This window comes from Cylas formicarius, unplaced genomic scaffold (genome assembly GCF_029955315.1).
Source record: "Cylas formicarius isolate icCylForm1 unplaced genomic scaffold, icCylForm1.1 PGA_scaffold_10__41_contigs__length_53128322, whole genome shotgun sequence".
NCBI classification, from domain to species: domain Eukaryota; kingdom Metazoa; phylum Arthropoda; class Insecta; order Coleoptera; family Brentidae; genus Cylas; species Cylas formicarius.
In genome coordinates, this window is record NW_026844214.1 from 28,766,528 (window position 1) to 28,790,665 (window position 24,138).

Below are 24,138 nucleotides of genomic sequence, written 5' to 3' on the forward strand. Positions count from 1 at the left end.
TTCTATATTTTTGGTGGTTACTCATTAAAATTGTCTTTAGAACATCTTTTCACTACTGGAAGTGACACTTGTGCACAATTTGCTATTTTTGAATAGGGGGTCGACAAATCCAAAAAAATTGTCAGTCCTGTTAATAAAGGAAAGAAAGACCTTTAGTTCCAAAACAAAGTCGAAAAATTGTTTCTCGTCTTACCGAAAAATATAAACATGTCCTTTGCCCCACCACCACATGTTTTCTAATAGAAAATTCGAGTTAATATGATCGGTTACAACCGGCGTCTCTCCCTAACGACTGTTTAATTGAACTTTGGGACCAGTAATCGGCTAATGGCTTTTACCTCCAAATTATAACCCCATAACCCCTGTGATTATGATAAAGAAATCGATCTTGAACACCCAATTCCCCGCAACCGCTTTCCTTCTTTTTGAAAGTTTAATTTTATATATGATTTTCAAACAACTTTACTTATTTTATTAATATACTGCTTGTTCCAGTAAAAGTACCGAGGTATAGTATTAGAGAGACTGACCGACCCAGAAATTTTAAAACAAAATTATTATTATTATAGACCATAAGAAACTAGAAACAAATATCTTCAAATTTGCATATTTCAATCAACTTGAAGTCGTTAAAAGGAGCTAGTCCTAGGCTATCAACCGTGCTATGAGTGACGATCATTTACCTTATCACCAGGTGGCGTAAAAGCTCAACAGTAAAGTAAAAAAAGTAAAAACATGAGGCTGAAGTTAGATTTGGATTTGGATTCGGATTTGCGAATATTACAGTGGACCAGTTCGTTATTTACCTTAATTTATAAAACGTATTCCTGTGGAAATGCCGGGAAATTAAGCACGGAAATATTGTAAGGGAACTCCCAAAAACCCTGTTCAATGTTGCTATGCAGAAAATAACCCCTTTTCCGCTCGCATCACCCCAAATAATTCGTTATATTTATTTCGCAATCTCAAAAAATCTGATGTCCCAGATATTGAATTAAACCATTAAAGAGCCACTTAAGAGAGCTTCAAAATAATGTATTACTCAACCACCTTGAAGCGGTCGGGAAGATATAAAACTACCCCCAATAATGAAATAACCAAATATTCGTTTTATTTATTTCGGAATCTCAAAAAAAAATGACGTTGTCCCAGAGATGCAATTAGACTATTAAAGAGCTTAGGAGAGCATCAAAATGATGTATTACTCAAGCACCTTGAAACGGTCGGGAATATATAAAACTACCCCCAAATATTAAATACCCCAAAGTTCGTTTTATTTATTACGGAATCTCAAAAAAACACTTATGCTGTCCCAGATATTGAATTAGACCATTAAAAAGTCACTTGGGAGAGCTTCAATCACCTTAGAACGGTCGGGCAGATATAAAACTACTCCCTAAAATTCTCCATTATCAAAGTAGAGATTGACCCACAAAGACATACATCAATCATGGATGCTAGCGATATTCAGAAGATTGTCTAAAATTTATTTGTACTTTTCATTCTTATATTTATTCGGCCGTTAATTAAAGGTTTTGTGGGACGAGATTTTCGCACAAATTTGAGCTTTTGGGATTAATAACAATTGCATATTATGTTTCATTATTAAATATTTCCAGTATAGGGAACGCTAATATTCTACAGGGGACTAAATTCTGTAATTGATGACGTTTAGAGAAACAGGATGTCCCCTTTAAAGAAAAAACAATTTGAATCATTTCCGGATTAGGAGCAATAGTTTTCATGCTGGTTGTACAATTTTTTTTAATAATTCAGAAACAAAAAGAGACAGGCATATACACCTTTTGAAAATTAACTAAAAATTAACCATAGCAATAAAACATGATAAAAATATACAGGGTGTGCAACTTAACATTTTAAATATGACAACCATTTGAAAACGAATGCTAGGGCATCTCATAGTCGGGGGTAGGTTCATATCTTTCCGACCGCTTCAAGGGGATTAAGTAGTACATCATTTTGAAGCTCTACTAAGTGGCACTTCAATGGTCTAATTCGATATCTGGGACGTCAGTTTTTTTTTGAGATTCCGAAATAAATATAACGAACATTTGGTTATTTCATTATTGGGGGTAATTTTACACATTCTCGACCGCTTCAAGATGGTTGAGTAGTACATCATTTTGAAGCTTTCCTAAGTGGCTCTTCAATGGTCCAATTCAATATCTGGGACAACGTCGGATTTTTTTGAGATTCCAAAATAAATAAAACGCATATTTGGTTATTTCATTATTGGGGGTAGTTTCATATCTTCCCGACCGTTTCAAGGTGGTTAAGTAATACATCATTTTGAAGCTCTATTAAGTGGCTCTTTAATGATATAATTCAATATCTGGGACAATGTCAGATTTTTTGAGATTGCGAAATAAATATAAGGAATTATTTGGGGTAATGCGAGCGGAAAAGGGGTTATTTTCTGTATAGCAACATTGAACATGGTTTTTGGGAGTTCTTACAATATTTCCTTGCTTAATTTCCCAGAAATTATAACGAACTGGTCCACTGTAATATTCGCAAATCCAAATCCAAATATAACTTCAGCTACATAGTAAAAACCGCCTCCGAATATCTTTATCCTAACCTAAAAAAACTTGACGTTCAAAAAAAAAGTAGGATTTTGGGAAAAATTGTCTGTTTGGAGGTTATTAAAATTGTTTTCTGCAATACCTTCTAGGCTGCCAAATTACACAGTAATCTTGAATTTCTACTTTTTGATATGTTTATTAATTCAAATAAAATGTTATCGTTTATACGTTTTTTGCAGTACCTTCTAGGCTACCAAATTACTCAGTATCTGAAATCTCAACTTTTTGATATGCTTGGTCCTTTTCCAATATTTAGCATTATAACTCATTTTATCATTAATAATTAGGTCTAGCCATCTTACTTAAAAATTCGGTTTTATTTAGTAAATTCGACATAATGAAACTTTAATGTGTTTTTCTTCAATTGGGCTATCTAGTCATATTATTCTTTTTTCAGAATGTTTTTTTGTTGGAGTTTAGTCAGACAGCGCCACCTGGTGACTCGGTAAGCAATCGCAATCGCGTCACTCATAGCACGATTGATAGCCTAGGGAAAACCCTTTGCAACCGCTCCAAATTTATTAAGATTTTTTTTATTAGATGTTTTTTAAGAAATCTGGACATTTGGTCTTAAAAAATGTTCGAACACCCCCATCATATTTCTTACAAAGATGTAAGACAGCATTAAACAAAAATCGTTTGAATTAGTCTCAGCTTTAAAATAGTAGTCACCTTTTTAAATTTTTCAAATTCAAGATACTAATAGTGCTCGCTAGTGGTCATTTCCATCATTTCCTCTCTGCTGATTTACTTTTTTTTCAAATTTCTAGGACCATCCGTTGCCGTTACTTTGTGTAAATTTGCTATATGTAATAATGGCTCCTTCTTTATAGGTGAATTCTTCCTTGGTGTCTTCATCAAGGAGTTTCACTCGTTTGGGTGCCACCGTAAATATATTAATATAATAGTAATAATAATAATAATCATAATAATATTAATAAGTATTATAATAATAATAAATTTGTCATTAGAATGTCATTCATAGGTATTAACTTGACTGAGTACATTGGCGGGTATTTAAACGTCAACTGGAACAAATGTCCTTGCTACGTCGATATAGTCGACTCGTGAATAAGCCCAATCAAGACACTTCTACATGATATCGGGGAAATTAATTTCCCTTATACACTGTAATACAATTTGCTCACTCTTTCTCTCTCTAGGCGAGTTTGTCTCTCCAAGGTACAAATAACTCCTTGCAATTTATGGCAAGCAAACGCTAACGTAGCAACAAAATGTAAAATTATGAAACTCCGTCGGTTCTTCCCAGCTATAAATTACAATTTTCCTCGGTACTTAATTCTTAAACGGACTTAGTCGGATGCCGGCTTTCCCGAAATACTCGCATCAAGTTTTAAGCTTGGTGGTTTGTTACGCATCACTCCGAAAAACAACTACCAACAATATGAGACAATATATGACGAAAATCTGCTAGAAAGAAAGGCCTCAAAATTCTTATCTTTCATATAGTTAGTTAGTAATAAAATAAATTACTACGAAAATACTTGAGAAATATAAAGCAGTGCCGATAAGAGCAGAAGATTGATTAAGCTATACAAGCTTGCGATACTTAACTTTCGTTGACGTTGCCGTTCATAAAAAGCGGAACTTTTGATTATAGAACAATAGAAATAGCAACAAGTGTGGTAAGCGGTATTTGAGCCAAGAGTTTATTTATCATGTTTTAATAAACGAGTGACTTATAGTACATTATGCAACAAGTGTACGAGCGAAACGCAACGTTTATTAAACACTAGCTCCGCTCGTGTCGAATAAACTCGTGACTTAAAAAGTTTCCCAAACGTGTTGGATACTATACTTTTTCTACGACCGTTAGTTTTTGCAAAACAACACGAATACATTCACTGACGTGACCGTCAGAATTGACAAACCCCAAGATTAAGTCCAGAAAGTTAAGGAATTATCTTGTTGCATATCGATGATGAATTTTATGCTACCATGTAACGAATCCACATATCTATATCACCAAAGAAAAAATTTAAAAAGTGGTTAGTAGTAGTTAGAAATGTAAAACTGTTCATTAGATTAAACGTTATTTTGGTCTAACGAAACTATTAAACTACCTATTATATCTTGTTTTTTGATGGATTAGTTTGTTCATGATTAAGAATATTGCCAATTATGTTTATTAGATCGGCGGAATACTCATAAATAGATTTAGGATGACAGAAAAAAGTAGAAAAGCATTAAGAAGGATTTTAATCTCTTTAAAGTTGTTGAAATTTAACTTTGAAAGCAGTGTGGCAATCTAAAATTTTTATTAACGTTGTCGATAGTTTAACCCATAATTACTGCTTTGATTTCTTTTCCATATTACTCAGTGGGATCATATTGCCGCTGATCAAGCAATTGAGGAATTGACCCTGAGAAAAAGCAGGACTTTGACTATTTGATCGAGTGGACCTGTGATTTGTTAACTGTATGTCAGAATATTATGATTTTTATGTTATATTTTGATTTTTTATAATTAATAAATATAAAATAACGTTTTATTTGTTTATTATGTTAAGATAAAATTATTTATATACTTCGCACAATTTTATCTTGTTACAAAGTGAGTTGGTTAAGGAATCATATAACTACCAAGAGAGTACCTAACAGAATAAAAGGCGAATCATCAAATTGTGCGACTCGCAAAACATCGTTCATGCCTACGCCAATCGGATGATGATTATCAATCGAGGCAAGGGAGAGAGCAAAAAGCAAAAGAAGTTGACGAAGAACAAAAAAAACTACCCAAAAGTATAAATTTACCTTAACAACTGTTAACTTAATAACTTTTTAAATTACCATTGGAAATCGTAGATCACTCAGGTGTTTCCACAAAGCTTCTTTGAAGGACTCCTTCATTTTGAGAAGCCCTTTAACAGAAGTTATGGTACATGTTCTAATCATTTTAATTTGAATCAGTTTGTCTTAAAAATATAATGCTTGAAATTAGTTCAATGTTTGTAATTTGCTAATTTGTACATTTTATATTCATTTCATTTTACGATATGAGGAATACAGTTTTTGCCTTATTTGAGTAACAATGACCATAAATGTTTTAACATAACATAATCATTCGACACAAAAATGTTACCATGGTTTGGCACCTCTTCAGAGATTCGTTTATTCATCTATCCAAAATAAACTCATGACTAAAGCGGAATTTATCAAATTTGGTGCATAATATGCTATTTTTTTATCCAGTGTAAAGCGAATAAAATATCGATATGAGGGCCAACATTCATTTATTAAACACCGTGTATATATAGAGCAAAGTGCTTCTTTTGTTTAGAAGATAATAGATTAGAATAATAGTTTATTATGCTACAAGTGCGGTAAACGGCATTTGACTCACGAGTTTACTTGACACGAATGGAGCGCTGCGCTCTGCTCGTGCTTAATAAACACGTGACTAAAATGCCATTTAACGCACTTGTTGCATAATATACCATTAAAACCGATAATCCATAAATCTTGAGAATGGTTGAACTGTTCTATTGTTCTATTTTTTTTCTACTCCCGTCTGTATCTAATTACCCACCGATCTAGGGTCGGGAAGCGTCACTTTACCATGTCAGTTTCGTTTCCCATGAATCCCAACAACATCAGACATTTCCGGGATTTTACCGCACGGATTAGGCAGCAATCGGATGTTTTCGGAGATATTTCCCACGTTTTGAATTTTGACGTTTGTCAATTCTGACGGTCATGAAAATGTAACCAAAAACTAACGGTCGTAGAAAAAGTATAGTATGCAACACGTTCGGTAAACTTTTTAACTCACTCGTTTATTAAAAACTCGCTCCACTCGTGTCAAATAAACTCGTGAGTCAAATAACGTTTACCGCACTTGTTGCATAATATACTATTTACATAAAAGCAAAAGTAAAGTAATGTAACGCGATGATAATTTTAATATGCCTAAAGATAGAAAACAATTTCTGCATGAGGTTTTTAATGATATTTTGACCATGGCGCGTATTACTCTTTTCTGTTTAATTCACTAAACATGCCACAGCCCGAAGAATATAAAAGTTTTAAAAGTTCGTTTGAGACCCTCTTATAAAACAATTAGAATTTATTTTAGAATTCAGAATCTTGACTTATCTCCCCACTTCCCTCTTATAATCGATATAGGCTAACGGTTTGTATCCCTGTCTGCTTTCTTCTGAAACAGTCGTTCAGTATGAAACGTCTTCCTTTTTTCCTTCTGACTAGAATTGTCCGTCTGTACCCACTTTAACTTTCCATTCCCTTTATGTTAAGGATGCGCCTGGCGTCCGTCTCCGGAGGAGTTTCGCGAATTGGATTCTTCCCTCCAATTTTTCAGAATTGCGAAACTCGGCACGTAGATTTTCTGTTTGTGCAATCAGCGCTAAATACCAGTCGCTACTACGTCACCACCATTTGGCATAAACTTGCGCATGGTGGGTCTGAAAGTGTCTTGGCTTTTTATAGACCCTCATCCTAAAAGTAATTACGACCTTCATCTCTATTGTTACTGGATAATCCTAACAACCAATAATTTATTCATAGGTAACGGATAAATGAAGTAGATGTCGACCACGTGTCGGCTGATATTAGTTTTTCTCTGTTTCGAAAAAGATTCTTACTTTTCTCTCCTCATATTTCCGTTAAGTCGAGCCAAAATTCAATCATTAGACGCAAAACAAATTGAAAAATGTGTGTATCAATGTGAATAAGTAAATTTAATAAACAAGAAGCTTTACAAAATACCTGCCTACTTGCAAGAACGCCAATATCTTCGATAAAGGATGTTTGTAACAGTGAATAGGCAATAAACAATAGACAATAGAGAATCAGATAAAAGATAAATAACTTATTGTAAACTAGAACCTTGTATATAACTGTACATATAAAAAATACATATAAATATCCGTGCACACTTTTCGCAATAATTTTGGTAAGATACGTATTCTGACACACAATTAATATGCCTTTCTTTCAAGTATCTTCTTAATCTTGATTTTGAACAGATTCACAGTTTTTATTAGTTTCATTTCATTTGGAATGTACTTTTACAATGTTCTAGAGACGGAAGATTGAAAATAAGTTTCAAAATGCGTTTTTGTTTTATGAAAATCCTTTCCTCTGAGCTACTTTTGCCCAAAAATATAATGCTATATACATTTATCCATTTTTTTAGTGTAAATGATACTTTTTGAATAGAACATAAAATGAACAACCTAGCTCTTGCAGAGCACATGTGTTTGTAGCTCTCGTGATAACTTTGGGTAGAGGGTAGTATTTGAAACTATTGGAAAAAGTAATTGAGCTTTGTTCATTTCAATTATTGAAAGAAAGAAAAAAATATAGTGACTTTCAGTATCATGATCTGGACATTAGTGAATAAGATATGATAGCCAGGAAAATAAATTCCTTTTATCAAACCAGATTGTTCCTACTTTAAATAAACTAAAAAGGAAGCTATAAGAAGATGAAACCAATAGGTAATATATTTAAATACCGCAAAATTGACAAAAAACTAATAGTAATGGACTCGCACGGACTGCGCTCTTGGAGATTAAATTATCTTCAGAAAATTCAAAATTATAGGTTTTTCATACACACGATACAGATTTATTCTAAACTGCTTGCTGTTGCCTGCTAAGAATAATAATATGCTAGCTTGCTCCCCATAGAACATTTGTGGCACCAAAGAAATATTATGTTATACTCGTAGTTTAAGATCAAGTGTATTAATGTAATTAAAAATATATTTAACAATATACCATATTACAAATTGTAGATTCTTACATTGTCATAAAAAATTACATAAAGTCCATTGTAATTAATCTTAATGACTCTGATAGTAAAAAATAATTAGATGTGGAATGAAAATCTACTAATTTGGGTAATTACTGATAATTTCTCTACCGAGTGACACAAGACAGTGGGAACACTCTATAACTTTTATACGGCTAGAGATAGCGATTTGAAATTTGGGAGGGTTAATATAGGCTGAATATAAAATTTTTTGACAAAGCACTTCCGGTTTGATCGGAAACGACAGTAACTCGAATTTTAAATGGCACAACCTATATTTTCTTCATTTTTAGATTCAGGAGATCATTCTGCATAGGATATGACTGTTTTTCTCTCTTTTTTTGTTTTTTTATATTTATTTAATTTTTGAGAATTGTGTCTAGGAGGCTGTGACCATCATAAATACTATTTACCGGATCACCTGATCATGGGGAAAATTGTAAATCAAACCTTTCTTTACTTGCCTAATGGCAAATAGCAGCGTCACTTTACCACGTCAGTTTCGTCTCCCATGATTCCGAGCCACTTCGGACATTTCCGGACACGGATTTGGGAGCAATCGGATGTTTTTGGAGATATTTCCCACGCTTTGAATTTTGACGTTTGTCAATTCTGATGGACATTTCAGTGAATGTATTCGTGTTTTGCGAAAATGTACCCAATAACTAACGGTCGTAGAAAAAGTATAGTATGCAACACATTCGGTAAACTTTTTAACTCCCTCGTTTATTTATGACTCGCTCCGCTCCGTGTCAAATAAACTCGTGAGTCAAATGCCGTTTACCGCACTTGTTGCATAATATACTATTAATGTAATGAACTATTAATTTTTTAGGATGACGTAGTTTTTTCAAGTAGCGCCCTGGTGCCACCGTTAAAAAATAAGCTCACAGGAAGGAAAAAACCACATAAGTAAATACATTTTTATAAAATCAAAATATTACTTAGGTGGCTTTGCTTCTATTCATCATGAAGTCGGCATGATTAAAAATTCTGACAATTTGTACATGGAAAACAATAATCAATTTAAAAATGGAGAAAATGTTGATATATTTCTGATATACGGGGAATACAGAAAAACCTCTCGACAGGCCCGTGCACTGTATGCAACCCGCTATCCGGGACGTCGCCTTCCTGCACATTCTTTATAAGTGAAGAAATGGAAATCAATGTTGTGTCAACGTAAAGTCAGCTACGTCGCTAAGAGAAGTGACATTAGAATTAGGTATCTCAAGAGAATCTGTGAGGAGATTTAAAAAAAAAAACCGACTATCATTCTTTTAAATATAACCTTCATCGACATCCTTATGAAGCTGACTTTGTAAGAAGACTTCAATATTGTAATTGGCTCTTAGATAAACATGACAAGAATAATAATTTCGTTAACTTAATTTTCTTCACTGGTGAGTCACAATTCTCAAATAATGCTATGTTTAATAGACAAAACTAATCAAAGAATTATTCACAGTTTCAAGAACGGTTCCAGTTCAATTTTGTTCAATTATCCCAAAAAGTGACAGATTTTAAAAGAAAAAAAATATTTCAATTCTCTTGTTCTTCTGATTTTCCAGCAAAAAGTGCTTGCAGCTTATGACGTACGTATACATACAACACTTACTTTAGTTTTTGACTGTATCCCCGTATTCCAAAAGCATATCAACTTTTTACCATAATAAAACACTTTCAACAAAAAATTCTAATCGTTGAATCTCAAAAGAAACTCTCTCTTAAATTGTATTTTTTTAAAAAATACTAATAAATCTTTTTTCTTTCATTTTTAATCTTACCGACTTGACAATTAATAATTAATAGAAGAAAAGCCATCCAACTAATAATTTGTTTTTATAAAAATGTATTTACTTATATATTTTTTCTTTCGTATGAACTAATTTTTTAATGGATTTTCAAAATTTTGGTGTCAAAATGTTGCAAAAAAAGTACTGGTTTTAAAAAGTTTTTGTTCAAATTAGGGTGTTATTTGAAAAAACTAGGTTATCCTAAAAAATTAATAGTTCATTACATTAAATGCCACTTGCCATTAGACAAGTAAAGAAAAGTTTCATTTACATCTTTTATCATGATCAGGTGACCGGGTAAATGGTAGTTATAATGGTCACAGCCTAACACAATTTTCAAAAATTAAATAAAAATTTAAAAAACAAAAAAAAATACCATCCTATCCTACGTAGAATGATCTGAATCCAAAAATGAAAATAAATATAGGTCGTGGCATTTAAAATTCGAAAGTTACTGTCGTTTCCGCTCAAACCGGAAGTGGAACTATTGACTACATTTTGTCAAAAAAATGGGCGTCCAGCCTATATTAACCCTTCCAAATTTTAAATCAATATCTCAAGCCGTTTATAAGTTACAGAGTGTTCCCACTTTCTTGTGTCACCCGGTATATTTAGTATTATCGTATTTAATATTAGAACAAATACAACATTACATTACATTAACATTTAATCTCTATATTTTACCATTACCTTTACAATCGAAACCAATCGTCAAAATATTAAACTTTCAAAGCATTATGTAATTTTATTTGATTACTTATAGTCAATTATTAAATTTATTTAGGTTTTAGTGGCATCATAATCTAGTTTCCAAAAATAAGTCATTTTCCAAATCCATAAGCTGGCTTTTAAAAAGTAATAATGCTGATGGTTGATATCATCCACTTCTAGTAAAAAGCAAAGCCTGATAAAATAGAGGTAATTGCATTTTTGATAAAGATATAGTGCGTTTTCTATATAGTATGCTCGTCATAAAAATGGAAGTTACAACCCGTTAACTTTAATAACGTCTCCTTTCGGTGTTTTATATATAAATTTTCTGATTTTCCATTCCACGCGGCTTCAGCACTGCCAACGTTGAAAGTGATTTAAAGGCGTATGTTGGCTTTTCGAGATTGCGAAGGAGATATTTTTAGGTAAGTGCTTTGCGCGCGGCCGTTTTATTTTCACTGATGTCAGAGATAGCGATTAACACTAAAGGTTCTATTGAGCGTAAAAAGGCCTTTAGAAAAATATCGGTGAGGGAAATACTTGAAATTTTGCCAGCTTCCAAAGTGTAAAATTTAATAATCGTCATCAGTGGGTACCACAGGTTCAAACGTTGTTATTTCAAGAAAAGCTTAGAATTTTTGAACCAACATCTGTGGTTAAGTACTTATCCTACTTACTTAAACTCCGGATGATGTAAGTATGGAGAAGAAATAAACGAAATTCTGAGATGCTTGAAAATATGAAACTTATATATAATTTTGATATCCACAGTACATAGTTGTCTTCAGTACATATTCCATTGTTTGCTGTACAACGTATAACAATTTCGATGTGTTAAAGATTCCGTTGTTTGTTGCACCTTTATTACTGTCCTACTTTTTTGAAACTTCAAAATGGTACAATCAGATTTTGAATAGAATCCCTTTCAACCAAGCATCAAGGGAAAATTCTAAGTCGTCGATTTTAAATATTACATCTTTCTAAGTATGGAAGATATTCTGATTTGGTAAACTTCTTCATTGACACATTTTAACATGAATACATTTCAAATTTCAATTCAACGTTTCCTTTTTTTTTGCAGATCTAACATTTTTTATTGCATATTTTTTATTAGTTTGCATACATCCTGTGTTTTTTTATTTTACGTTCCCTAATTTTCTAAAATTAGAAATCTAAATTGTAATTTATAGGTACAAAAATAGAATAGGTAAAACTAGGTAAAAAATATTTTGTGACGACAAATTAACTCGATTGATAATAAATAATAATTTTATGACGAGAATATTGGAAAGCTCCGCTTCGACTTTACACCAAGGAATCAGATTCAGAAGAAGTTGAGTTAGTACCTTTGATTTACTTTTGATTTACTTTAGGTTACTTCTATATCACCCCGTGCTTTATTCGCTGGCCCACCACAGTGATCTAGAACATTCACATTTTATTCCAAGAAATCTTTTTCGCTATTCTGCGAAAGATGCCATTAGCGATGTGGTCGCCTAGTGATCCCTCGGAAGTAAAAGGGGAATTGCAGAAACAAAATTGCGTCCTTTTGTCATCACGTCGACGTGTATTAAACTATTTTATTATTACAGTACCAATCATCAATATTAAAGTCCTCGAATTGTGAATCCTGGGATAAATGTTGAAACTGTCTTAAATCATTAAATAAAGACAATCTTCCTGGCAGCCTTCAGGGCGACAATTAAAAATATCAATAGAGAACGCCACTACTTCCAACATTTTTTCTTCAACATAATCCCCAATGAGTGAGAAAGGAACAGTCAGATAACACTCGTCAATGGATAACACTATAGAATGATATTAATACTTATGAGAAAACCATGAAATCGCAGTTTCAAAAAGGTTTCTGAATTATATAAAACTTGAGCGACCATTGAACAATGTTTGTTAAAGTTCAGTATTTTTACTGACGTTAACAGTTTCCTTAATATCGAATTTTGATAAGAAATTTAAATCATAAATGGTCCATTGTGACCAATAACCCTTGTCTTGCCACTTGCCTACTTCAACGAAAGAGTCATGCCTTTTAGAGCCTAAATGATTTTTTGACTTTGAAAATAGCTTATTGTAATAATTTTTGTTTATTATTTGAATATGCAAGTGGTACTTTAACAAATTACAATGGTTTCCGATACATCTCAGTCACGAGTAATAGCGGAATTTAGAGCATTTAAAAACTTATTTCGCAAAATAACAGCAAAAAAATCCTTTATTACCGATCGAATTTGATACAGCGCATAGTACGAGGTGCCTGTTTCCAGAATTCGAAAACTTATCCAAACACAAACCGAACCTATGATTTATCATGCGTCGAACGGTATATTTATTGACTGTGTATGTAATTTATCAAATCGATAATCCTGCACGAATATCCATATTCGTTGTCGTACCAGGCAATTAATTTGACAAATTTATCGTTGAGGGAGATGCCAGCTAGAGCGTCAAACACGCAGCTGCGTGAATCGCCGTTAATATCGGTAGACACAATCTCCTCCTCTGTATACCCAACCACTCCCTTCATATATGTTTCGGACGCTTCCTTTATCTTGGCTTTGATTTGTTCCATGCTGGCAGATTTGCCGAGTCTCGCGGTCAAGTCCACAACCGAAACATTCGGTACCGGCACCCGGAACGCCATTCCGGTTAGTTTCCCTTCCAACTCTGGGATAGCTTTGGTGACGGCCTTGGCAGCGCCGGTGGTCGCAGGAATGATATTCTGCCCTGCTCCGCGACCATCCCTCCACAACTTCCCCGAGGGACCGTCCACCGTTTTTTGAGTGGCGGTAGTGGCGTGAACGGTGGTCATCAAACCTTCCACTATTTCGAAATTGTCGTGGATAATTTTGGCCAGCGGTGCCAAACAATTGGTGGTGCAGGACGCATTGGAAACTACGTTTTCCGACGGGTTATATTTGTGCTGGTTCACTCCCACCACGTAAATCGGTGCGTCTGGTGACGGTGCGGAGATAATCACCTTCTTGGCACCGCCGTCTAGGTGTTGAGACGCTTTCTCTATCGACGTGAATACTCCAGTTGACTCGACCACGTAATCGGCCCCAACTTTACCCCAAGGGATTAGTTTCGGGTCCCGCTCTGTGAACACCCATATCTGCGTACCGTTGACAAAGAGGTTTTTGCCGTCGGTGCTGACGCAACCCTGGAATTTGCCGTGAGTTGAATCGTGTTTGAAAAGGTAAACCATGTATTCGGGATTCAGGAAGGGATCATTGATGGCCACAACCGTCGCTCCTCTTTCGAGGGAAACTCGTAACACTATGCGTCCGATTCGTCCGAATCCGTTAATGCCGACTTTTGCCATTTTCGATTATTCTTCTCGCCGGTTTGACAATGACTTACGAGAGCTCGGCTACTAAGACGCGTGCAGACAATCGTTTGATTATACATTGTTGCTAGGCGATGATACAATGTAGCTGAAGTTAGATTTGGCTTTGGATTCGGATTTGCGAATATTACAGTGGACCAGTTCGTTATTTACCTTAATTTAAAAAACGTATTCCTGTGGAAATTCCGGAAAACTAAGCAAGGAAATAATGTAAGGGAACTCCCAAAAACCATGTTTAATCTTGCTATACAGAAAATAACCTCTTTTCTGCTCGCATCACCCCAAATAAATCGAAATGAATATATTTCGCAATTACAAAAAAATCTGACGTCCCAGATATTGAATTATACCATCAAAGAGTCACGTTGTCCCAGATTAGACCATTGAAGAGCCACTTAGGAGAGCTTCAAAATGATGTACTACTCAACCACCTTGAAACTCTCTGGAAGGTATAAAACTACCCAAAATAATGAAATAACCAAATGTACGTTTTATTTATTTCGGAATCTCAAAAAAAGCTGACGTTGTGCCACATATTGAATTAGACCATTGAAGAGACACTTAGGAGAGCTTGAAATGGTCGGGAAGGTATAAAACTACCCCCGATAATGAAATAACCTAATGTTCATTTTATTTATTTCGGAATCTCAAAAAAAGCTGATGTTGTCCTAGATATTGAATTAGACCATTGAAGAGCCACTTAAGAAAGCTTCACAACGATGTATTGCTCAACCACCTTGAAGCGGCCGGGAAGATATAAAACTACCACCAATAGTGAAGTAACCAAATGTTCGTTTTATTTATTTCGGAATCTCAAAAAAAGCTGACGTTGTCCCAGATATTAAATTAGACCATTGAAGAGCCAATTAGGAGAGCTTCAAAACGATGTATTACTCAACCACCTTGAAGTGCTCGGAAAGAATATGAGGCGCCCTACCATTCGTTTTCAAATGGTTGTCATATTTAAAATGTTAAGTTGCACACCCTGTATATTTTATCATGTTAATTGTTGATTCTGTATATCCTATTTCTATTTGTTTCTGAATTATTTGAAAAAAATTGTACAACCAGCATGATAACTATTGCTCCTAATCCGGAAACGATTCAAATTGTTTTTTCCTGTTTCTCTGAATGCCACCAAGTACAGAATTTAGTCCCCTGTTGAATATTAGCGTTCCCTATACTGCAAATATTTAATAATGAAACATAATATACAATTGTTATTAATCCCAAAAGCTCAAATTACAAAGTACAAATAAAATTTAGAAAATCTCCTGAATATCGCTAGCATCCATGATTGATGTATGTGTCTCTGTGGGTCAATTTCGAGTTAAAAACCAAATCTCTACTTTGATAATGGTGAATTTTAGGGGGTAGTTTTATATCTGTCCGACCGTTTCCAGGTGATTGATTCATATTGAAGCTCTGTGTGAAGCAAATGAGTTTTCAATGGTCTAATTCAATTTTTTTTTGAGATTCCGTAATAAATAAAACCAACTTTGGGGTATTTCATATTTGGGGGTAGTTTTATATATTCCCGACCGCTTCAAGGTGGTTGAGTAGTACATCATTTTGAAGCCATCAATGGTCTAATTCAATATCTGGGACGTCAGGTTTTTTTGAGATTCGGAAAAAAATAAAAGGAATATTTGGTTATTTCATTATTGGGGGTAGTTTTATACCTTCCCGAGCTCTTCAAGGTAGTTAGATAGTACATTATTTTGAAGCTCTCGTAGTCAATGGTCTAATTCAATATCTGGGACGTCATGTTTTTTTGAGATTCCGAAATAAATAAAACGAATATTTGGTAATTTCGTTATTGGGGGTAGTTTTATACCTTCCCGACCTCTCCAAGGTGGTTGAGTAGTACATCAATGTAAAGCTCTTCTAAGTGGCTCTTTAACTCTCTAATTCAATATCTGGGACAACGCCAGGTTTTTTTTGAGATTCCGACATAACTAAAAAGAACATTTGGTTATTTCATGATTGGGGGTAGTTTTATACCTTCCCGACCGCTTCAAGGTGGTTGAGTAGTACATCACTGTGAAGCTCTTCTAAATGGCTCTTTAATTGTCTAATTCAATAGCTGGGACAAAGACAGATTTTTTTGAGATTCCGAAATAAATAAAACGAATATTTGGTAATTTCATTATTGGGGGTAGTTTTATACCTTCCCGACCTCTTCAAGATGGTTAAGTAGTACATCATTTTGAAGCTCTCCTAAGTGGCTCTTCAATGGGCTAATTCAATATCTGGGACAACGTCAGATTTTTTTGAGATCGAGAAATAAATATAACGAACTTATTGGTATTTCATAATTGGGGGTGGTTTTATATATTGCCGAGAGTTTCAAGGTGGTTGAGTAACGCATTATTTTGAAGCTCCATAAAGCATATCTTCAATGGTCTGGTTGAACATCTGGGACATTTTCAGATTTATTCAAAATTGCGAAATATTTGTCAAATTATTATTTGCTGTGATACGAGCGGAAAAGGTGTTACGTTCTGTAGAGCGACATTGCATACGGCTTTTGGGAGTTTCCTTACAACATTTCCGTGCTTAATTTCCCGGCATTTCCACAGGAATATATTTTTTTAATTACTGGAAATAACGAACTGGTCTACTGCAATATTCGTAAATCCGAATCCAAATCCAAATCTAACTTCAGCCACATGATGGTACATGTGATTTTCATCAATCAAACTAATTGTTTTCTTTTAAGCGGCCTATACACAAGCAGGCAAGTATTAAGACCTGTACAGGTCGAGATACGTGAGTAAGTGCGAATGTGTATGGGTCAAAACTCAAGGCGCGTTCAGATTGTGTTTGATTTTTAGAGCAAGTGTGAAGGCAAACTTCATTTTTCGCACAGCAGCAGCAGCAACTGGTGAACGTCGAGGTTTACCTGAATAGTGTGTGGCCGCGATTCGTATCGCACTTGCTCGCGGACTTGCCTGCATGTGTATAGCCCCCCTTACTCTTGTTATAACTATAATTTAAAAAGGGTTTATAAGAACTATAGAATGCAACAGTGACCATTGGGGGACTGTATTGAAAATATACTTGCAGATAAGAGAACGGCCAAGAGGTTTTACAGCGGGACGAACTTGAGTCTACAACATATTTACCATTAAACAGGCCATACAAAGCAGGCTAGTGAGGAATCAAGAACTTTTATTGGATTGAAAAAAACCTAAAACACGGGTCCCCCTCAGAAACTCAAAAAGTTCAGACAGTATTCAAATATATGCAAAAGTATATTGCCGCCATAACCCGCCCTATAGAGAGTACAATTTAGTAGAATAGATTAAGTCGAAGTCAAGGCTTAGGTGTAGAAATATCGAACGAAGGCTGAAGTTTAAAACAAATATCCCATCGCATTAATCAATCACAACAAGTGCAGTAATAGTATATTATGCAACAAATGTGGTAAACGAAATTTAAAAATTTATCAAACGTGTTGCATACTATACTTTTTCTACAACCGTTAGTTTTTGGGTCCATTTTTGCAAAAAAAAGAAACACGAATACATTCACTGATGCGACCGTCAGAATTGACAACGGTCAAAATTCAACCATTGCGGTTATATCCGGGAAATGTATATAATTAGGTATTTTACAGAAGGGAGTAGAATAATGACATTTGAGTCACGAGTCTATTTTTCACCAGCGGAGCGCAGCCGAGCCTTTGTTTAATACACCAGTGATTTAAAAAGTTTACTAAACCTGTTGCATGCTAGTCTTTTCCTACGACGCTTCCCGCATGCTAGATCGGTGTATAATTAGGTATTTTACAGAAGAAAATAGGAAAACACCTAATTGTGATCAAATAATGTACATAAATAGCCAGAGCTTAAAATATCTAACAAGCAATGCAATAAAGATGGATTTTCATAGAAGAAAAAAGAAGAAGGATGAAGAAACAACTATATCTAAACTATATTGCTAATCCTGATGGTCAAGTCACACGGCAGTCCGTGAATGTCTCGTGTAGTTTTGCAAAAATGTACCCATAAACTACAGTATATTATCCAACACATTTATTAATCAGATTCGTGACTAAAAGGACGTTTATCCAAACTGACTTGACTGACTTAACAATTTATATCAGAGTAAACATGATCAATTCGAACCTTTTACTAAACAAAGGAGACACCTTGATTTTTATAATTCTAAATGAAAACTAAGTGAAATTATTTTTGTTCAAAAGACAACCGATATAGTGAAAAAATAAACGGACTGTTTTTTGGGTTGGATTTTTGAGAGCAAGTAAAGGATACAAGGTCTTTGTTCAAGTTGAAAACTCAATTAATGAACGTTGCCAACGTCGATGACAAAATGCGCCGGGATTAAAAAGTTAATTGTATTTACTTTGAAAACAAGGATAAATCTTCGTAAATAAGGAAATTACTTTAATCTGCGTTATCCCTTGTTCATGTGATTAACATAAAGCGTCTGGAAAAAGAATCGTTAAAATCAAAATAAACAATTCAGACCTAAATCGAAAACGCGAAAATATTGTAATCACGATCGAGATAATTTCTAGTTCCCTTTTTGAACGTTAAACTGAATACATAACACTATATAAACTTTCTTGGCTTTAAAATATTAATTTTCGGAAATAATTACGCCCATATTCAGTAGGTCATATGTCTCAAAAAATCATATTTTAAATGGAAGTAAATTTATGAAATCCGATATTTTACAAAATACATTACAGGAAAGTATATTGTTACCAATTCTACCATTTTCTGTTTAAACCAAAAATATATTTAATGAAATAAATATGTGGTATAAGCAAAACCAAGTAATAGTTAATAACAGTAGAAAGAAAATTATTTCGAGCATAAGTTAACTTGGCCTGATTTCTGACTATATAAAAAATATAAGTATAAGTATCTAGACTGGGACCCTCATATACAAACTGTATGAACAAAATTAATTGCTAGGTTATGAGAACAAGATTTTCTGTTAGGGTGGTGCTTCTGACATAAATATTGATTTTATTATACAAAGAATGTATGTGATGATGATCTATATTTACGAAAGACTAACATTTATATTCAAAATTAGGAATCAGTTTTCCAGAAATACAATACAAAATTATAACACTCGAATCCAGAATATCATGCTACCTAATCACAAACTTTCGATTACACAATCAGAAAATTTAAGATAACATAATCTCTTAAAAAATGTTTGGGTAATTATATGAATTTGTTTGAAGTCTTGAAGTTTAATTATTATTATTATCAATATCAATAAAATAAAAAATTAAACCACAATGATGATGCATTTTAATTTGTTGTCTCAATTTTCATCGGGATTATAATAATAAATTAGTTCGATTCGATAAATTTTTTCGACAATAGTTTCTAAACTGTATTTTTAATGTGTATGTTTTAAATAATTCATGAAAATCTAAGTTGTTCCAATCGGCACCTAGTCCCTCATATGTAACTGCTCCACCAAAGAATTGACTGAAAAATTTCGTCTACCTAACACTAATAATATCGTTAATTATAATTACATTATTAAAAAAAAAGAGAACAAGTGTACTTTACCCTAAAACTTGGTAACTATGTTTAGTTTGCTCCTAAGAAAAACATTGATTAACTTCTTCAGTTAAACAAATTCGGACTAGAAAAATATATTTCTTGGTTATGTGGTATTAAATTAGAATACAGAAGATGGAACTAAGTAAATTAGATCCAATCTTGTTCTTTCTTCCATTCAACTTCTCTCTATATCCTTTGAAACTTATATTTATTATATTATTCATATCAATTTTTGAGACCTTGACTTCAGACTTTGATTGAATTATATTGCACAATAAAATTGTTAATAAATAAGTTTTGTGATGAAAAATGACCACTTACCATCTAAGATGGATATATCGCCTCCCATAATTCTTTGATGGCGGACTAAATGGAAATGAACAACACTTTAATCGAAACATACTTAACGACAGCGCCTTTATATTTGTATATTTGCTTTGTTTTAAGAATCACTACTTGAGGTTAAGGCATAGTATTTACAGTATTATAAGATAAAGTTCTCATTCCCATTCACATCAATGAAAAGATGATTCTCCAACATCAGTTTATCCAAAAGGTATTATTTTACTTAATTATTTAAAATGATTACCCAAATCTTAGTGGACAACAAACGGTTGACCGATGTTCTCGAATGACTGAAGTCTATCCTTTTTAAATTAATGCCCAGATAACATTTGAACGGAGCTTGCCTAGAATGAAAGTTATTCAGCTGAAAAATAGAGAAGTTTTATGGACCACTATGAAATATATGGATTGCGACTGGGAAAGCATAATCCTAAAGCACTTTTATTAGAAAGTGATGAAATTGTTTTCTGGAGACGGAAATATTTGAAACAACTTGAAATAGTTTCTGTATAATGATTTTTTGAATAATGTTTAATAAAAAAAATAAGGTAATAAAAATATGTATGAGCATTCTTGGGATAATACCTATCTAAAAATAAAAGCTTCCGTGATTAAAAAAAAATTTAAACATTTTTCAATTCATTTTAAAAACTTTTTTTTTAACACTTACCCAAGTTGTTCATATTTCTCAACAAATTGTGAAAAAAAAAATTACAAAATTATAATATTATATTTATTCAGCAAAAAAACTTTTAAAACCACAAGCAGGAAGTTTTTATTTTAAAATGCAAATTGCATTTTTTTTTGTTTATGCGACACCATGACAAAATAACATAATAACAATAAGCTTCAAAAGTTTAGTTTAGTCTCACGACTTAAACAGTTACAAGAAATACAAAAAAAAACACAATCAATCTAAGCACGAAATAGATAAAAAGAAAAAGCAAAGAAAAAAGAATCAAGCACTTGAACGTGTCTAGTATATAAATTTTATATAGCCATATTCGATATTATATATTACAGATTTTGCAGATTACAGAGTACATATTGCATTGCAAACAATCCTTCTAAGGACCAAGGCTGATCGATAACGTATCATCATCTGAAATAAATTTTTATTTCAAAAATAGTAAAAAAACAAAAGGGAAATACCTTAAACGCATATTTCTTAAATCGATATAACATTATTACATTAAATAAGAAGTTCTAATAATACATAATAGTAAGAATCATTAAATGCGCCATTTAAATCTTATATAATCAATTCTATGAACTAAATTTCTAAAATTAATTATTTTTATTATTATCTATTATTATTAATTTTAAACAGTTATAACTATTAATTCCTCTAATTACAAGAACCGATGCAAGAAACAGCGTTACGTATTGAACAGCCCCGTTACGACCCATTGAACACGGGTTCAGCCATAGCAGTTCATTCATAACTTTCCCGCGAATCAGAAGCCGACTCTACTCCGAAACACCTCAACACCGTGACGTCATTTCAAGACCTTAAGTTTTTTTATATCGTTCACTCGATCATTTCCGTGTCTTGATCGTGCAAAACTATTTTCAAAATTCTATCGAAAATACAAAAAAAATATGGACGCTTTTTTTTTCAGTAATTTATTCATATTAAGTTAACGGGTGATCGGTAAGAATAAATACACTTACTGTTTTTGTTGCAGTTATCCTGTAAGGGCGGAGAACTCCGCGACATGCACAACGTAAACATGTCGAGCGCCAAATATTCACTACCCTTGCGCTTTCGGGGGCTGATTGCGACCGAAACGAAACGGACTTGCAGCCACCGAGATGACGCCCTCACTCTGACTCATGCGTCCGAGACGACTAGAGCGTGGCTAACGGCTGTCTCAACCTGGAGACGCTTCGAGTGGTCTATTCCGCGTTTAGTTAATAAAACTAACAATTAACAACAATACATTATCCATGCACACAGGGAAACATTCTGAACATTCAACTTTTATTTTCATACAATTTCCTGACATCCAGTAACGGATATCTTTTGGTTAATCTTGAAATATTCATTGCCGGATATAATATTAAATGGTAAACATCGGCGTGATGTTTTAGAGGTAATTTTTTTGTATAGCACAAGATAAACGGTTATGAGTTGCCTGGCCTGTCATAAACGGAAAGCCCTTTACCGTCAATAAACCGAACAATAAACCGAAAAAAAGCCGATTTACAAGCGTTTGTGAAGAAAGTTTCGACGATGTTATGGAGGAGGCAAAAATTTATATAATACTTATATTTTTATCTTTATTATCGGACAATTGCACATACTCTTTCTAAGCATTTAAATTTTGAATACGGTTTGAAAAGACATAAGTCAATGTTTACTATAACATTTCTGAAACTTTAACATAGCAAATAAAAAAATTCGCTAATAATTTATATTTTATAATACAAAATTTGTCCGCAGGTCTTTAAAAACGTCAGAGGGCATGGAAGTTGCACTAGAAGGACAGTGGAATTAACTGGCATTCCAAAGTCAACTTTGCGTCGATTCCTTGATAATGATTCACTAGAAAGAAAGGAATACGATGTGACAAAGGCATAATGAAAGTGTTTAAGAATGATAATGCAGAATGAATTCGCAGGAAAGTGTATGTGATTTCTGCACTCGAACTTATATTTAAAAATATTGACAAGCGTAGTTGCATTAAAAGCATCCGTAGTTGATAGAATTTCGGTCGTCTACAGAAAAAAAAATATTCCTTTTACACTGAGCCTCGAGAAAAGGTTGGATGGCAAATCCTTTGCTACTTTCAGTCAGAAACATTAAGGACTGCTTATTAGACTATCAACTTATCTTATTCCAAATACTCCACCAGGCAGCGTAATTGTATATGATGCGATACTTAAAGAAAACTAGTTGAAGACTAAAGAACCAAATCATATGATGAAACTTATTTCGTAGACGAAGTCATAAAAAAATCCGGTAATATACCCCTTAGATTGCCACTTCATTACTGCGATTTGAATGACTTACTAAAAGCTAATTATGTAATGCTAGTTGAAGACTATTAGTCACGCTACGTTATAGTGGGTCGATCGCTCTATAATTCAATTATAATTATTTTTTGAAAAAAGATATCACGTGACGTCACCGCTTAACAATAAAATGCACGGACCAAACAAACAGCATCCTTACTAACCAAAAAGTAAATTTCATATTTGCTTTGGTTAAACATTAACATCCTAACCAAACAGTTCTCGTCGTGTCATTTTATTCGCGCCAATTTATTGAAGACGGCTTGTAGCACATACACATTCATTATTGCTAATGTGGTTCAAATATTTTAATATTTATCTCATGAATATTTCAAAATTTCTTAAAAAATCCCTTTTGGATTTCAATAGGTATTTGTATGTGTGTTCGCAGAGTTATCAATACTTCAATTCCAAAAGTTTTGCATGTCTTGATTCAACAGGCATCCACTGGACAGCACATTTGTCCAGGCGGTTCGTGGAGTTCCAAGGGCTTAAAATATGTTATTTGTCATAAATATTTTAATATTTATCTCATGAATATTTCAAAATTTCTTAAAAAATCCCTTTTGGATTTCAATAGGTATTTGTATGTGTGTTCGCAGAGTTATCAATACTTCAATTCCAAAAGTTTTGCATGTCTTGATTCAACAGGCATCCACTGGACAGCACATTTGTCCAGGCGGTTCGTGGAGTTCCAAGGGCTTAAAATATGTTATTTGTCAGTAAGTTAGAACCATAATAAACTAGTGACTTAAAAAGTTGACAACGTGTTAGTTTCTACGATCAATAGTTAGTTTTTCGTTAGTTTCGCTAAACAACGCGGATACTTTCACTGACACGGCTGTCAGAATCGGGTTCAAATGAACTCTTTATAAGAAGAACGATTCTATATAACGTAATGAGAGAATCGGAATTAAAAAATTGGAAAACCAATTCAGTTTTTT

At 33.5% G+C, this 24,138-nt stretch overlaps 2 protein-coding genes across 2 annotated transcripts in view; both read right to left on the minus strand.

Moving 5' to 3' along the window:
• Positions 1 to 22,413, minus strand: part of LOC132706504 (uncharacterized) — a 96,552-nt gene extending 74,139 nt beyond the window's left edge. The window contains exon 1 of the mRNA XM_060677860.1: positions 21,851 to 22,413. Coding sequence (XP_060533843.1) covers positions 21,851 to 21,911 — 61 coding nt within the window. The 5' untranslated portion in view covers positions 21,912 to 22,413. The remainder of the gene's footprint in view (positions 1 to 21,850) is intronic.
• On the minus strand, positions 13,121 to 14,309 carry LOC132699595 (glyceraldehyde-3-phosphate dehydrogenase-like). Its single transcript, XM_060666400.1, has one exon. It carries the CDS (start codon positions 14,247 to 14,249, stop codon positions 13,254 to 13,256), a length of 996 nt encoding a protein of 331 aa, XP_060522383.1. The 5' UTR covers positions 14,250 to 14,309; the 3' UTR covers positions 13,121 to 13,253.
• Positions 22,414 to 24,138: the final 1,725 nt, after the last annotated feature.